General features: G+C 39.8%; 1 protein-coding gene across 1 annotated transcript in view; it reads left to right on the top strand.

Moving 5' to 3' along the window:
* The first annotated feature begins 7,220 nt into the window (after positions 1–7,220).
* Positions 7,221–18,126, top strand: part of VIPR2 (vasoactive intestinal peptide receptor 2) — a 46,795-nt gene continuing 35,889 nt past the window's right edge. Inside the window, exons 1-2 of the mRNA XM_030444948.1 lie at positions 7,221–7,385; positions 10,359–10,461. Of these exons, the coding sequence (XP_030300808.1) occupies positions 7,332–7,385; positions 10,359–10,461 (157 nt within the window). The 5' untranslated portion in view covers positions 7,221–7,331. The remainder of the gene's footprint in view (positions 7,386–10,358; positions 10,462–18,126) is intronic.

Here is an 18,126-nt window from a genome sequence, read left to right as displayed (position 1 = left end):
TTAAAATCATCCTTTAGTACAAGTCTTAATGTTATATTTTCCCCTGTTTCTGGACAAGAGCCCAGCACAGAATTCCTGATACAAATACTCCCAGATTACGAAAAAATTAAGATTCAGCTTTTGTAAATCGGTGACTTTTTTCACTGCTAGAAAAAAAAAAATTGTGCTGAAAAGCCCCAAATGGGAATATTTATCCAAAAGCTAAATATTTGTACCTCTGCCAAAAGTCATTCTACTTTGGAATATAGGTGAGCACTTTGCATAGAAAATTACTTTTTCTGTGTAAAAAGACAAAAAATCCAGCAAACAAATTTTGTAGAACAGTAATTTTGGCACAAAACTATGTTGAGGGGAGTACTTACCACAAAGCAGAACAGAGGCTTGGAAAAGACCTCTGGAAAAGCCTGGTCTAATGTTGGGGCACAGAGCTGTATTACAGAATCATAGAATGGTTTGAGTTGGAAGGGACCTTAAAGACCATATAGTTGCAGCTTAACTGCCATAAACACTTTTCAGTAGATCAGCTTGGTCAAAGCCCCATCCAACCTGGCCTTGGACACTTTCAGAGAGGGAGCATCCACATCTCATCCACATCCACATCTTGGGCAACCTAATCTAAACCTACTCTCTTTCAGTTTAACACTGTTATCCCTCATTTTATCACCACAAACCCTGATAGAGCCTCTCCACATCTTTCCTGCTGTCCCCTTAGGTAGTGGATGGCTGCTCTCAGGTCTCCTCAGAGCCTTTTCTTCTCTAGGCTAAGCAACCCAAACTCTGCCTGTTCTCAGATGGACGTGCTCTAGCCTCCTCATCATCTTTGTGGCCCTCCTCTGGACCCACTTGAGCCATGAATTTCTTATGCTGGGGTCCCCAGAGATGAACAGAGTGCCCCACCCTAATGGTGGGATCTCATGGGTGAAGTGTAAAAGGGAATAATGCCCTCCCTTGACTTACCAGCCTCCCTTCTGTTGATTGAAGCCTGGATGTGATTGGCCTTTTGGGCTGCAAGAGAACATTGATGGCTCATATTCAGTTTTTCATCCAATACCCCCTAGTCTTTCTCCATAAGAGTACCCTCTATCTACTCATCACCCATTTGTATCCATAGACTGCCTCAACCCAGCTGCAGTATTATAAAATCCTTTTCACTGTCTGATCAAGTTCTATCTTGAAAAACATTTTCTTTCTTTGTTCTCAGTGTTACAATATTTGTCCACAGCAGCTAACTGGATATCCACCTATGCATTTAATCTCATCGAGGTTGATTCACCTGTTATTCTGCCAAAATTTCCTTTTGTCTACAAAGTTTCTTTCCTGGTTACATATTTAATCTCAGTTTATATTTTGAGGCTACTGAATCAAGCATTCTCTAAAATCCTTAGGAATTCAATTATTTGCTCTGCACCTCCTGAATTAATCTGCTTGATGTGCTAAATTTATATGCAAAACTCCAAATCAGATCTGTCCAGTCCTTTGTGTAATACCCAGCCTCATTTCTTTACTAACTCTGTAGAAAGTATTTCTCCCATATGTCCTAAGATCACATTTATTTTTCACAGTCATGTCACATTAATATTTGTATTTGCCACACACTGACTTGTACACACAGGGCTTCCTCCCATTGCCCTTTAGCTTATGGTGTAAATACTTATTCATTGTTAAATAGCACAACTCTCCATTTTCTAAATTAATTTTCCAACTTTTTCTAGTGCATATTTTTTAGTTGATCCTTTTCTTTAATATATCAAGATAATCCTTACTGCTGACAACACTTTGAACCCCTAGAAAATTTTGTTTTGTCAAAAATTAAAACATATAAAGCATAAAAAGTGAACCCAGGCTGATCTCTCAGGAACTTCAGTGTTATTTCCCTTTATCTTTCTTTACACATCAGCATTATATGTCAGGTTCTTTTAACCACATTTTTGCCAAATAAATTTTTCATTAAGCTCCGTCATTGCAATTTTAACAAGTAAATGCTATGGCACTGTAACAAATGCTTTGCTGACAGCTATCTAGAATACATCTAGATTAGCATTGCCTAATCATTGTGTAGAAAATAATCTTAGTAAAGAAAAGTATTGGATTAAGCTGGTACTGACTCCACTGGATAAATACTACTTTTATGTTATTTTCCTTTTCATTTTTTTTTCTTTCTGTCTTTACTCTTATCTACTTTTCTAAAGCTTTGCCTGACAGTCTGTTTTTCTACAGTTTTTGAGTTTTGTCTCTGAGTTTTGTGGCAAAGTCTTTATTTAAAATTGCAAAAAAAATTCATAAAATTTCACAATAACTAACAGTCACAAGCCCCCTAAGACTAATGGGGACAATTTCTTATTGTATCAGAAAAAAAAATACTTCAAATTTTCAGAATAAAAATTTTTTATTTCTTTATGTCCAGTGAGAGATTCAAAACTCAATGATCCATCCTGGAGCTTTGTAGTAAATCACAACTTAAATGACCTTAGCCAAGTACTTCCTGTAATGCCAGATACCAAAATAATTATTTTAGATTTAATTTATAAATATAAAATACCAGATTCTACTTAATCAATACATGTGAATGCTACAGAATACCTATTAGTTTGATGTGTTCAACAAGTACTATTAAAGGACTTGTCTATAAAGAAATATGAAAAACAATGTACCCTGGCCCAGAAACTTGAAAGGTTCATTACTCTGAAGGGACTTTTATGACTCTTTTGAAATTACAGAAGACCTGGGAGTCTTATAAATTTGAGGGAGACAGAACAAAATTGCATACTTTACACTAAGTATTATAGACTACATTCTGTGTCTTTGGTACACAACATCCCTGTGCCATATCCTGATGGTAGATCCACAGTTACAGATACCTCCTTAATCAAGCCCTCTAAAAATCTGAGAGTCCAGAGTTTAATAAACCAAAATGAAAAGTCTCTTGGTTTTCAAAGAATTTGTGTTTCTAATCTGCAGAAATTTATTTGCTGAGTATCCAAGCTATGTGCACATTGTGGAAAGGCCACTCTAAAGAGCTCTTCACATTGCTATGTTGGCAGTATGTGCTGTTGGGATGCACTTGGTATGCTGATGTTGGCAAACTGTCCTTTCACAGGCAACTGCAACAGAGCAGTTTGTGGAACTATTTGAGCATCATCCCTAGAATATAGGCTCTCAGCTTTAGCATGAAGTTACTCTTCATGCCTAGAGACAACAGGGCTCTGCTCGGGCTGCTGAAATGGAATAGAATGAAAAAGATGAGGTGACACTTAAGGATGGTGTAGCAGATGGTCAGTCTTTTCCTTAGAACACTCTCCTCTGCATAATATTGTCTTTTTGTCTAAGAAACAAGCATAGGGCTCAAGAGATTATGTAGACATAAATTGACAGTAACAACAACAAAAGTTCAAAATAAGTAGGAGGCTATTTTGAACACCTGCAGGAGCTGTAGATCAAAGCCATTGATAATATTTTGGTCTTTTTTTGCACAGAATCTGCATTTTACCTTTTCCTTTTGCTGCAGCTACTACAAGATTTGGTGCAGAAGGGTCAACTGCTGGACAACAGCAACACTGTGCTGCTTCTCACAGGGTGGTGGTGTAGCCCTGAGAGCCTCTCCAAGGGCTGAATTCCCATTTCCATGGACAAGATATATATTGTTTGCCCCCCCTCAGGCCTGGCACCTTCTTTGTTGTGCTTCCACCTGATCACTGAAAGCAGCTCAATAAGATCATCAATATTAGTAGTTACCAATGCAAAATTTGGAGGGAACTTTGTCTCAAATATAAAAGGTTCAAACTGTACCTACATTAAAGTCACAATTCCTTTTTCTTGGAAATCCACTCTATGTCTATTTTCATGTCTGATAAAATCTTCCCTTAAGTATCAAAAAAAAACAAAAACAAACCTAACAAAAAAAAACCCTTAACATTCTATGATTCTATGAAAATGCAGGATGACAGTAAAGAGTGCCTTTGGGAGATTTAGGAATATGTGATGAAGATCTACTCTAAGTGTGAAGACTTAGGAAGAGCATCACTTTGCAATGAGGCTCAGTGTTCGGCATAAAGTTATAGCTAAAAATTTCTCTGTATCTCAAAAGCAGAACTCAAAACGTGAAATAGTTTTAAAAGATCAAGAGATTGCCACTCTTGAAAGATGTACATTGTTCCAGATGACTTGTACACATGCTTTCAGGTAAATACTTCTAAATTTTTCATGCAGTTCAGGTATTTGCAACTGCACATTATGCTTTGTGTAAACAATAATTATGAGATGACTGGACAAAAGAAAATCTCTTCTTAAATAATTAAATCAATGGAGTTTCAGCCCTTATATGTGATAAGAACATGATTTGTGGATAGAATACAAATTGTCAAAACATCCTGAACTCCACAAATAATTTAAATAAGGATTCAGCTCAAAAGGAATTGATGTCATTGCTTTAGTAGGCAAAGCTGTCAGCTTCTTCTCCATGAGCCTCACCAAAATCACACCAGCTACTTACTGCCAGCACTGTGCATCAGAGGATTCTGTGGAGACAGATGGCCAGGCAGAAGGTATTTGTTACTTACAACTCCACTGGCATGTGCCTTTCCTTGATAGGTAGACTTTCCCAACAGCTGGAATTGCAGCAAAGCTTTTGGCTCCTTCATTTGCCATGGAAGCAGAGAGCTTGAAGTAACTTTGCATTGCAGGTTGCTAACTCCATTACCTCATGTGGAACTTTTTAATTTCCATTTTTATTCCCCTTTATGTAATACCCATGCTCTGCTAATTCAAAATAATATCTATTTCAGTCAAACTGTATTTGCTTTTCTACCACCTATATGGTGAGGAGGGAATTAATTTCTCTCTGTGTTTGTACTCCATCCCTCCATGCCTGTGAAGTCTATTTGTGCCTCATGGATACCTCCACAAAATCTCTTTCCTTTGAATTACATGGGTCATTATTGGAAAGAGCATCAAATCTGCACTGACTGGCTAAATTTATATGACTCCTTGATTCCTTCATAACCTTATCCATTCCTTGCTGAATAAGAGTTTCAGTCTCATTAGTATATATCGCTATGGATCAACAGTTATTTTAGTTCCATTCTTTTTCTTTTTTTTCCCCTCTACATTAGTATTTGATGCATCTCTTTCATGTCAGTGAGTCCAAACAGCAACAGAAGAAACAGTTGAGGAAAAAATTATTTTTCTTTTTGCCTTAAAATGCTGATTCAATGGGGAAAAAAATGACAAAAATGTGATTCTGGACAATCGCCTGGTGGAACAGATTAAAGTTTCAAAATGTCTTTGACAGTTCTGGGATATGTGGACTGCCTAGTACCCAATATATTAGTTTCTGTCATTCCACAGAAGGAATAATGATGACAGTTCCCAAGGCTGTTTCTAGACAGAATGTTAACACTAATTTGTTAATTGGTTTCCCAGGCCACTCAGCTTCAACAGCTTAATTAATCATTTACTCAAAGAATCAAACACTGGGTTTGGGTGTCTGGAAACTCTTGTTTCCTCAGCTGCTGGGACAGTCCAGCTGTTGGACAGTCTGCCTGGCAGCTCCTCTGCAAGGATACCTGAAGGCTCTTGGGTACCTGAAGAGCCTTGACATGTATAAATTTCACTTATGAGAGTGACTGAATTTAAAGACTGCTTTCTTAGTAGGATGAAAAGTCATCACAAAGTGCAAAAAATAACTTCTAAACAGAGAAAAGACAGAAAAGATTTTTCCAAAGCCTTGCAATAATGATAAGTCATCAGACTTCTGTAAATGAAAAGAATAGACAAATGGCTTTAAGACTGATATTTTGGAAAGACCTATAGGTCTTAAGAAATTGCTAGCAGAACACCCAGACTGTGTGTGTCAATAACCACGAGCCTGAAAAAAAACCTTGGACACTGGTCTCAGGAGTCATGGAGTTGGTATGGTATAATTCTGTTTCCAAGAGTCTTGACCTGAAAGCCTGCCCAGGAATTTCAGAGCTAGCAGCATAAGCAGGTTCTCCTCCAACCAAGTTATGTTAAAAATAGGTGCAATTGGTCATATTGGTTCACTTGTCACACAGAGACCAAAGTCAATCCAAAGCAGTACTATTTTCTGTTACAATGATAATATTTTCATTACTTGATCATATGCCATCCTACAAGAAATTTTGTGTTGTACATTGGCGTTTCCCTCTGCTCTCAGCATGCAGGTTGTAACACTGCTCGTTAAGGTTTGTAGTATTTCTTTTTAATCATATCACAGAGGTTGGAGTAATTTCTTTCTTCTCATGTGAAATGCATTTAAAAATAGGAAAATTTTGTGGACCTCTCTTGGTTAGCTTAAAGATGGTAATTTGGGTGGCATAAGGCTTTTTAGATGAGTCCTATGTTACCCATTCAGTCCCTTCTTAATACACTGCACTTATAGCACATCCAAGACAGTAGAAAGACAACTCTAATTTATTCTCATCCTCAGCTAAAAGCCAGCATATAAACTATGCTTTTTCTATAACAAAAGGCATGTGCTCACATAAATGTCATTAAATCACATATTTTACATGTCTTGTGAGGCAAAACCAGGATCCATGACTCATATAAACTGCCAGGCAGTAGTAGTATGGAGTTGCCTTAAACATCTGGCCCTCTGTTGAGACCTCAAAAAGAAACAGCTTGTGGGGAAGAAGATTTTGCAATACAATTGCTGATCTGCTCAGTGATGAGACTGAGACTGCCAGGGATCACTTCACTTCACTTGACCCACACCTGTGATGGGGTTTTCGTGGGGGTCTGGCTTGGGGGGACACTTCTGATTATCTCAAGGGGTTTGCAGGCACAAGACACCCCAGTGCTTGCCCTGCTACGGTGTCGGGACGGGCACCCCACGGCAGAGCGGGGTAGATGCCGTCCACAACCTGGCAATAGCCCGGGACGGCGTGGCAGCACCTGCGGGACGCGGGGATGGGCGGAGAGCACCCCGGCTGAGGAGAAAGACTCACACCTCTTACGGGGGGAGCAACGACGGCGGGGAGGAGGAGGAGGAGAAAAGGAAGGAGAGGAGAAGGGCTGAGGAGAAGCGGCAGGGGAGGAAGCCGGGGTCTAGAGGAGGAGCTGAGCGTAGAGAGGCGGTGGCGAGCGGGGACTCAGCCGGTCTGGGAGCTGAGGGCCGCCTGAGCGGCGGGCGGGAGGCGGCCGGTGCAGGTGCGGGAGCCGCCGACAGCCGCAGGACAGCGGTCGCCTGCGGGTCGGGGAGTGCTCGGCCCTATGGTGCCGCGGCGGGATCCGGTTCTTGCTCGCCGCCTTGGAAAGGGACCCGCGGAGCGGCGCGGGGCAGCGGAACCTGCCGGCCCCGGCTCTTGGCTGGCATGAGGAACCTGCCCATCCTCCTCTTCCTCTTCCTCTGCTGGAGCCTGCGGCGGGTAAGTCACCCCGCGCCCACCCGCGAGAAAGTTAAAACTCGCCCCTCCAGACCGCGAACGGGGTGACCCCTACGGCTGAGGTGCCTGTGCGAACCCCGCCGGACTGGGTGGTCCCACACAGTTCCCCGGAGCGGGGGGCTCAGCTGCAGCCGTAGCAGGTGCGGAGACTGCGGATCCTCCGCACTCACTTCGGGAGAGAAGTGACTGCGCTTCCCGGCTGTCCCCGGGCGGGGACCTCGCAGGGGAGGGGGCTCCTGTCCCCGCCGGGACCCCCAGCCCGTCTCCCCGCCGGCGCTCTTGGGGACAGGCTCTCGGACCGCAGAGGCAGCGGCGGGCCGGGCCGCAGGCGCGGGGGGCACCGCCCCGCACCCCCGGGCTCTCTTCGGGGGCTGTCGCGGCTCCTCCGTGGCGGGAGAGCGCGGTCCGGACCCGGACCCCAAGCCCAGGGGAGGGGGCTGAGGAGCCCCCTCCGGGCTGTTCGGGCCCCAGGTACCCGTTCCCCGCTGTTCTCCCCGGCAGCCGGTGGCCACTGCTACTTTGCAAAGAGTTCTCACAGAGCGCTGCCGTGGTACGGTCTGCGGGTCGTTAGTAATCATATTATGGGGAAAACACCCTGCGTGATTAATTCATCTTTAATACTTGTACCCGATAACAACACTCAAAGCATTCAGGATATTAAAGTCTTCAAATTTAGGGCGTCTGATTTTAACTTTATATTTTTAAACATTTCTTCGGTTGTTTTGTCAAAGCCTATAAGGTTATTGGAAACACGATTTAAGAAATATAATCTTCCCTCTGTATTTTTGAAAATATAAATTTAAAATAACAGGTCATTTCCATCAAAAGTCGGGAAACCATGCTGAAGGTAAATGTAAGCTGCTTGTCGGAAGAAATGTTTTTCCAATCAAACTGCTGTTCTGGATACCTTAAATATTATTCAACCACTAAAAGCACAGTGACTTCTCAGCTGGATTTCCAGCTGCCTATGGACCTTTACACATGGTTCTGTATTCAGTAGTTACAAAAGATAACCTACCCCTGGTAAAGCAGAGGGTAAGATGGATGAGCACCAGTCCTGAAAGGTGGTGAGTGCCCTCAAAATCCATTTTGGGGTTCTTGATGAGTTTCAGGACATGGTCAGTGCCACATAGTCTTGAACCATAATCTCTTTAGTTTAGTGAAGTGTATCTGAATGAAGCTAATGTATGTCTTAGAACAAAATGTATTACAATTCAGCATGCATCCTGGGTATGAAAAATAATGATGTGTTACCTTTGAGGACTAAATACCAAAGAAACCTTTGGTATTAGATCACCAATACTGAAAAAGTACGAGAGAGAAGTCAGTTGCAGGTTTCTTCATTGCAGTAGCTGCTTTGTTTTACTCTTCCTTTAGTTAACATTTCCATTTACTGGGACCCACCTTTCCAAGACCCAGTAGTTACAATGCTTTTTGACAAGTAGGAGATCTGTGCTCAGTTACTGAATGTTTGCAATTGGAAAAAAACAAAAAAAGCCCCCTTAATCTTCAAAATCTGTTATGTGAAAGGAAAATACAATTAAAAACATGTGTACATGGGACTATTTTATATGGAACCTGTCTGGAAAGTACATAGTACATAAAAAACACATTTGCAGTGTAATTCAGAACTTTCTATTATAAGTGCTAAAAATCTTAATTTGTATTAAGGATCTGTACAAATTCACTTAAACAGAAAAAAATTCTCCTCTGGAAGTATATAATTTCAATAGTCAATATAGAGAAAAGATGGATAAAAGAAAGTAAGGTTGTGATCTTACATGGTGAAATGAAGCATTTGAAGATGAGACAGGTTTTCCTGAGTTTTCATAACAGCTCCTGCTATCGATGCTTCTGGTAGTTACACTGTATTTTTTAAAAGCTGCTCCAGTGGCTTGCACACAAGGAGAGACTACAGAACAAACAGACTCAGTCCTAACTCTGGGTCCTAGGCTCCAAGTCCATGATCACAGCTTAATTAATTAAGTATTGCAATTTTAGAAAAATTCTCCTACTGTCTCCTAAAAAAAGTAAGAGAGACACAAGAGGACAAGCTTGGAGAGAGACCACCTTGGTGATACAAATATGAGGACAACTGAAGTACAGCATAGTCACATTTTATCTCATTATGATGCTATTTTGTTTAAGCTAATGTCACTGTCCCATCAGCTCCAGTGGTAGTTCCTATTTTCCCATTTGTCACTTACTATACTCATTTCTCCCGTGCAGTCTCTTATGGACTATGCCTGTTTCTTTATTAGACTCTGCTACTGTGAATCCATCTGACTTCAGTAGAACTGTCCAGTCTTCTTTTTTTCCCCAGTACTGCTACATCACTGCCTGAAAATAAAGAAACAGGCAGCAGGGCTGTAAATGGGTAATGGCCATAGTGCTTTAATTTTTAAAGGAGTGGTGGGTTTTTGTGCTGTGTAGCATCTGCTTGAATCAAATAATCATTCTCTGGATCCTTCCAGAGGTAAAATATACATGGAGGAAAGCTGTCATAGAGAATGCAGTTCAATGAGTTTTCATGTTCTGTGATTTGTATTAAACATTCAGCTTCCTACATTGCTACAAAAGCAAAAAAACCCAACAACCCAAAAGTAGCTTTCTGCTTCACTTTAAATGGTTTTCTGGAGGAAAAGGTCTCATGAAACAACATTGGTGAATGGCCTAGAAAGGTAAATAGTTTCTTGTAAATTACAATAGGCCTTGAAATGCCACAGAAAGGAGCCAGCAAATGCTCTAGTGGATTATTTTAACTTTTGTTGTCTGAAAATTCGGTTGTGTGAGAAGCTAAAATGGGCAATGACTCTGTCTGCTAAATGCTTGGCATATCATTGGGCAAAACCAGTGCTCATTAAAATTATGGATTTCATTATTGGTAGTTGCATCCTTCTTAAAGAGTTTTAATTCATGTTTCAAGACCCTGGACTGTTTGTTAATTTGACACAGGTGAATAGCATCCACCCAGAATGCAGATTTCAGCTGGAGATTCACAAGGAGGAAACAAAGTGCATGGAACTTCTGAAGAATGCCAAGCCAGTGGACCAAAAAGGTAAGAAAACATAAGCTTTAATGTTTTGGGGGTTTTTTTGTACTGTGCTTTTAATTTTATGTATTGTAGAATTTATGCAGATTTTGAGTTAAAGATACAGATGCATCAGTCCTGCTGTGAGAGGCGTGCCAGGTGCCAGGCACCCAATGGATGGGACACTGGATGGGAGCAAATGCATTCTCATGTTTAAGCTGTAATTGGTATTATTTTCTGACCAGCAAGAGAAGCTGCAGCCTAATGGTGACAGTATCAGCAGGAAAAAGAAGTCTGAAGAAATGCAGAAAGCCTGGGATCCAAGCATCTCTCTCTAGCTATGGCTGAAAGCAAATTACTAGTGGCAAGAATGATCTCAGGCTTTCTCAAGCAAAAGTTTTAGATAGAATATTGGATTCACACTTAGAGGACTATGGAGTCATGCAAAGGAAAACCTAGGCAGTAGTTTTACATTAAAAAAATCCAAATTTTCTCTTACTTTATTGTTTTTATTTTCCCTCCACACAGAAAGATAGAGATGTGGCCAGTTGTAATTTAATAGAAGAAACAAATGTCATTTCTTAATTTTGAATTTTAGTAGATTTTCTTGCTATATTTTTATGTGAGTTGAACGTAAAATTATGGAAATTTTTTTTTTCTTGTAAGCTGGTGTTACTTTTAATGCCATGTGCTCAGCAAGCAACATACAAAGGTGACAGATAAATCCAGACAACCAAATGAAAAGCAAATCTGTAACATTAAAGTAGATATAGAAGAACTTTGCTAATTTTTTTGGCTTTTTAGAAAATTTAGAAGTGTGAATTTTATTTTTTTCATGACAAATGTGTAATGTTTTAGGATTAGTTGCCTTTTGTAAGCCATGTGACAGAACTTGTGAGCAGGAAGCAGTCTCTGTGCACCCGCTGGTGAAAAGTAAAAGTGCCTACACTGCCTGGTCAGCACTTCTCTGGTTACAGGAAATACTGGGTTCTCCGTGAGACTCAGAAAATAGGGAAATAAATTTTGAATCTAAAGGCAACTAGATATTTTTAAGTTCAAAATAGAATTTTGATTTTCATTAATTATTAGTATTAGATGTGACATTAGTTTAAGTTCTGTTCTTAAATTACCTTTAAGTGTCTGGAAGTATTTTAATTCAACAAACATTCAATATTAAAATTAATTGAAAAATTTTATATGGTAGTCCAGCCCAGGTGTCATCTCAGAATAGCTGGCCTGCAACTCTTTCTGTGGAGTGTTTTTCCTTTGACTTAACTAGGTGATACATAGTGCATTTGCTTTTTCACATTCAGTCCTTTTGAATGTGCTGTGAAGATTATTATGATACTTCAGGGAACCTTCCATCTGCAGTGCCCTTTGAGCATAAATGAGTCCCAGCCCAATCCTTTTTCCACCTTTCTTCTTGATGTGAATGTGTAACTCCCTCAGTGAATCTCCCTAATATCAATTCATATAAAATAATTAAAAGGATCATCAACAGTTTGTATTTACTATAATTTTCCTTTTGAATAATCCAGATCAGTAATTAGAAGCATTATAATAATAGTGAACAATTCACATGGATATCTCTTCCAAGCAAAATCTTACTGGAATAATTGATCTACATTTACATTTTTTAATTTATATGAGTGGTGAAGAGAGACTGCTGTTACATAAATAATACCATTGTGAAGCCAGATGGAGAATTAATTGCTGGTACAGCTTAATGAATTAAATATTGAATTAATAATTTCTGTGTTAACTACTGTACAGTTTTGAAAGTCAAGCTTTCTTCAAGATCCACTTTTGTGATCCAGATGCTGGGCTACTCCAAGGGTATCAGTGGAGGCACACCAGTTTTATTTTGTGTTCCCTAGGGGAAGAAAGAAATTTTTTCAGTATTTTCTTCACAACCTCTTTTAACTGGAAGAGGGGTACCCCTTGAAGGCAAACTGCTGTGGTAGGGCTTCATGTCTTAGAAGGAGACAGTATGTCTGCTGTTGATTCAGCCCTGCAGGCAGTGATGAGCAGTGGAAGGTTTTATACATTTAATTGAATGCCTGGCTGAAACTAAGAAAATATGCCATTTTGTAAAAGACTGGAATAAACCCTTGTGGTAATGAACCCTTAAAAAGTATATGTTTAATGTTATAGGACAACTTTTCCTGTGGTTCGTGTCATGCTTTCCAAAAATCTGCTCAGGGAACCTATGTTCAATTTATGCACTACATTTCCAAAAAAATATCCATTCTATATCCTTATTTTCCTAATAAACTCTCTATATTCATGCAAAGATGTAAGGACTATTTTGAACAGTGACTTTTAGATTGTCAGTGATGCTCTGACTGCTGATAAAGAAGAATGAAATTGTCAAGTCCAAATCCTAGCTCAACACCTAAAACTTGCAGCACATTTGAAGTATAACTCATTACAAGAAATTCACAAAATGTATTTCACTTTTTCCTGAATGGGAAAGCCAGTTATGCCTTTCTAACTTCAGTGTGTGCTACCTGCCTCAAAAAAGTTATAATACAATCCAGTGGAAGATGCTGTCTGGAATTTGGAAATAAAGATCCACTGAAGTTTTCCACAGGAGGCTCGGGTCTCTGTTACAAAATTAGTTGGAATTTTTTCATTAACATTTTGGACACCTGAGAAGCTTTCACACCTTTGTGTAGCATGCTTCAGAATTCAGCTAGTATGCCCAGCTACTGAATTTCAGAGGATCCAAATTTTATGTGAAAGGTAGTTTCTTCTTCGGCCTAGGTGGCCATTGTGTATGGAAAACCTTATTTATCCCTGCTCCCAGTTAGGGAGACATAAAGGGAATTTTAAAGGCTGTTGTGGTTGGTTGGGGTATTTTTGCAAAGTAAGTTAACTTCATAGTCATCTTACCTGAGCTACCTCATAAAGTGAGCTCAAGAATTCCACAGAGTAATTTTTTTAATGTATAAATATATGCATTAGATTATATTATTATATTATTAGATTATATGATATAATATCATTGACTATGAGCTATAGTAAAAGCTAGTATGAGCTATGTAAAAGACTTGCTTACTTCATGGCTGAATAAAGCAATGGTGTATTTTGTAAGGAAACACTGTGTAAATATCCTCTGAACAATGCTAAGGTTATGTTAAAACCACAGGACCTTGTTTGTCTAAATTCTTCTCACTTGCTAACATTAAACTTAGATATCCAGACATCCTGCTTTGCACCTTTGGAGGGTTTTCAGACATTAGCACATCCTTTAAATAACATTAATAGCAAGCATTGCACTGCATTTAGGGAAGAAAGTAACTCTTCAAATATCTGTGGCAGTGCCCTCCCCTCTGTAGTGCTCCTTAGCTATTCTAATTTTTATTTTAGTTTATGAAGACTGGGTTAGCTTTCATCTGCATTTGTTTTCTTCTTCCCTCCTATAATTTGATGACCAAGGTGTGGATACATCTTAGCTGGAAATCTAGAAGAGGATTTTTTCTTTTTAAGCTCCAATTTTTGGAGGGCAGAATAATTCCATTCTAAATAGCTCCTAAGAGCTACAGGTTTTGAGGACCATATGATAAAACACTAAAGTATCTTTTACCTATCAGCCAGGGGCTGTCTTTTAAAAAGAGAAAGCTCCCAATAAAAGTGATTGCAAATACATCAAAAATGGCCAACTGTAAATTATTTTCATAATTACATATCAATAATTTAATCTTATAAAGTAGTTGATTCATTTCCATTCACCTTTACATAAAAGTGAAACCTTATGGTCAAAAATGTTAAAACTCAATCTACTTTGTAAGAGGATTCTACAACAAAAACTCCCAAAAAGATCATACTATGAAAAAATTAAGTCTGGTGTTTGATTTTTTTTTTTATTCTGGAGCGAGTGGCTGCTCAGTTAAAAGAGTCTTCTTGGCTCTTGCTTTCCAGAATGTGTTTTTGTGAGACCCATATGGCAGACATCTTTAATTTTAGATATGACATCTTAGCTTTGAGGAGGGGATGTAAATGGAAAGAGAAATTGTTTTGGAGATAATTTCATAAACCTTTCAAAGAGAGGCTTCATAATGCAGCTAGTAATGGGAAATTAAAACAGACAGAACAACCATAATGGTAATCTCACTTTTTCATAAATTTAAAGCAAGAGGGACCAATGTCACTATGTAATCTAATCTCCTGAATTATACTGCCAGGAAAATTTTATTCAGTGATTCCTGCACTGAGCTCATGATCTGAATGAAAAAAAACCACACATCTTTCCACAGATTCTTCATAATGCTGGGATGAATATTTAAATATTGTACCAATGGCAAATTGTCCAAAAGTTAGTTTATCTAACTCTGGTATTAAGGCTATTTCTCCAGTAAGAGAGGTGCCTGTTTTGCATTCCACATCCAGACACATACACCTATTTATCTCTGTTCACATAAAAGAAGGATTGATTGTGAGTATAACTAAGCCAACCTGAAAATCACTCTCTCCTCTGCATCAGTGAATTGAAAGAGGATAGGTTTAGATTAGATATTTGATTAGATACTGTGTTTTTCAGAAGATTCTGAAAGAAATACTGCCCCACATAGTTCTGTACTTGAATCCTGATAAAGAGAGACATGGTTGTGGCAGTGTACAATTCATGACATCTAAAGTTCAAACACCACAAGGAAGCAATCTTGAATACCAAAGAAGTAAAAAAGCTTCAGCTAATACAACAAATAGCATCTGGGTTAGACATAAGAAAAAAACCAAACCCTAAATATATGGTCCTGATACTTTACAGAGAGCTTAATATTTTGTGGAGAGGTTTATATGAACAGGAGATGGACATTTAATTATATTTTTTGAATCATGTACAGTGTATCTAAAAAGGGGCAAGAAGAAGATGAAGGCACCTCTTAGAGCTTTGACTATACATTATACTTAATATACTTAATTTTTTTTAGTATAATAGAAAATGATGATCTTATTGTAAGACTAGAGTGCTGTCCAGCCATTAAAAAAATAAATGCTGTTGTCTCCAAAGAACATTTCAGGCAATTGAAAAGCAGGATTTACTAGGTAGAAAATTTGCATGGAAATGTTTTTTCTTTTTCACAGACTTTTTTTCAAAGTTTTAACTGATAACTGTATTTCCTTCCCGGATCTTAAAAATATGTAGATTACATTAAAAAGTAAAATGGGCTTTTAGATTTTTGATTCTCTGATGAGAAACTGTTCTTCAGAAAGGAAAAAAGGCATTTCTTCTGAAATGTTACATTTAGTGAAAAGACTGTAATCCCCTAGAAATCTCAATAATGCTGCTTTTGCCATTTCTTGTAACTGGATCTTGAAAACCAATTTAAATGCAAACATTTTAGGTGAATATGAGATAAACTGAACTGGTTTTCTCATTATGTCCAGCATGATATCTTGGTCTCTAAATTGGAAAGATATGGATTCAGTGGATGGACCACAAAGTGGATAAGGAATTGGCTCAATCGTCTTACTCAAAGTTGTGGTCAACAGCATGATGTCCAAACAGAGACCAGTGATGTGTGGTATTCCCCAAGGGTTGGTACTGGGACTAGTGCTGTTTAACATCTTTGTCAGAGACATGGACTTTGGAATTGAGTACACCCTCACCAAGTCTGCTGATGACACCAAGCTGAGTGGTGCCATTGACATGAGGGAGGGAAGGAATGCCATCCAGAGGGACCCTGGTAGGCTTGAGAGATGGGCCCATGCCATCCTCGTGAAGTTCAATAAAGACAAGTGCAAGATCTTGCACCTGGGCCAGGGCAATCCCAAGCACAATTTAAGGCTGGGCAGAGAATGGGTTGAGAGCAGCTCTGAGGAAAGGGACTTGGGGGTGCTGGTTGCTGAGAAACTCAACATGAGCTGTGTGGGCAGCAGGTCTGAGGGATGCAGTGCTCCCCTCTACTCCCCTCTCGTGAGACCCAGCCTGGAGTCCTGTGTCCAGTTCTAGAGCTTCCAGCAGAAGAAAGACATGGAAGAGTCCAGAAGAGAGCCATGAAGATGATCAGAGGGATGGAGCCCTACCTCTGTGAAGACAAGCTGAGAGAACTGGGGTTGTTCTGCCTGGAGAAGAGAAGGCTCTGGAGATACCTTAGAGCACCTTTCATTACCTGAAGGAGGACTACAGAAAAGCTGGGGAGGGACTTTTTATAAGGTCATGTAGTGATATGACAAGGAGTATTAGCTTTAAACTGGAAGGGATTAGAATTAGATTAGACATTAGGAAGAAATTCCTTCGTGTGAGGGTGGTGAGACACTGGCACACGTTGCTCAGGGAAGTTGTGGCTGCTCCCTCCCTAGCAGTGTCCAAGGCCACATTGGTGGGGTTTGGAGCAACTGGATCTAGTGGAAGGTGTCCCTGCCCATGCTGGGGAGTTGGAACTGGATGATCTTCATCATACCTTCCAACCCAAACCATTCGGCAATTCTATGATTTTATTTAACACATTAAATCTGATGTATACTGCACACTTCCAAAGTTCTACTTTCTGTGTATGTACAGTCCTTGTTTAGTGGTAATTAAAACTTTTTACATTTACATTTCCTCAGTATTTCTGAAGAATCAGAGCTTGTATGCACTCCATACAATTTCACAAGGATTGAACCAACTGCTTTGGCTCATCATAGGTGTATTAGAACTGCTTCTTGACCATTCTGCAGTGTCTTCATTCCCACAGGACTGTAGCCTGGCAGCTTCTTGTGGAGAACTTGTCCCACTTCCAGCCAAGGCAGCTGGAGGGCAACCAGGAGCAGCCCCAGCCTGGGGCATTGGGCACCTCCCTGGGGTAGGGACAGCTTAGGACATCAGCCTGACCTTAGGACATCTGTTGGGGTGTCAGGATCTGACCTGATGCAGGGGACCACAGTTGGACACGGCAGGACTGCAGGGGTGGGCTGGGACCCCGGCAGTGGAGGTCATGGGGTTGGTTGTGGTGAAGCTGAAATCAGGTGCACCCAGAACACTGCTGAAGACCCAGACCTGAGTTTAGGACCTTGAGCAGGGACATGAGGCTGAGCAGGACCATTAAGGCCCAGTAGCATGCTCAGGGCCCTGGCAAAAACAAATGGAAAATAATTTTAGCAAAGTAGCTTGGAGCAGCAGTATTTTTGCTGTTACCTTCTTCCTTTTGTCACTTTAAGCAGTTCTACCACATGCTTCCTTTGCCTCTGGTTTGCCACCTTGCTGTTTCTCTAGAGCCTCCTTTTCCTTTCTTTCTATTTGTGTGAAAGTGCAGGAAGAATTTGAGTCTGCTTATTTATGTTCATAAATTCTCATGTGGCCTAAATTACGTGCTGAGACGTTCAGACCTACATGTAGAAAACATTGCCCGTAAGAGGTGAGATTGCTTAAGTTAAGTACAAAAATCAAAACATTGCCCTGTCCGAAAAATAAATCCTAGCCTATCTGACAACTTTCTGGCTGTTTTTCAAAGAACTTTCTCTTTGTTTCATGTTTCATGCTCTCCTAGGCAGTTTAAAAAAATACCAAATCTCTCTTTGGACTGGCAGTTTTTTAAATCCAAATGCAAAGTGCCACCTGGTGGATAAAATGCATATGCAGAAAAAACTTCCCACTACAAACACAATGATCCACGTTTTTATAGATAAAGAAGCACATGCAGGTAAATAAACTTGTTGAGAAATAAACTTGGTGCGAAATGTGGTGGCAATACTTATTTAAGCTGA

The sequence above is a fragment of the Calypte anna genome, chromosome 2, assembly GCF_003957555.1.
Source record: "Calypte anna isolate BGI_N300 chromosome 2, bCalAnn1_v1.p, whole genome shotgun sequence".
Lineage (NCBI taxonomy): Eukaryota > Metazoa > Chordata > Aves > Apodiformes > Trochilidae > Calypte > Calypte anna.
The sequence above is the reverse complement of the archived record's forward strand: the minus strand, read 5'-3'. Positions and strand labels throughout refer to the sequence as shown.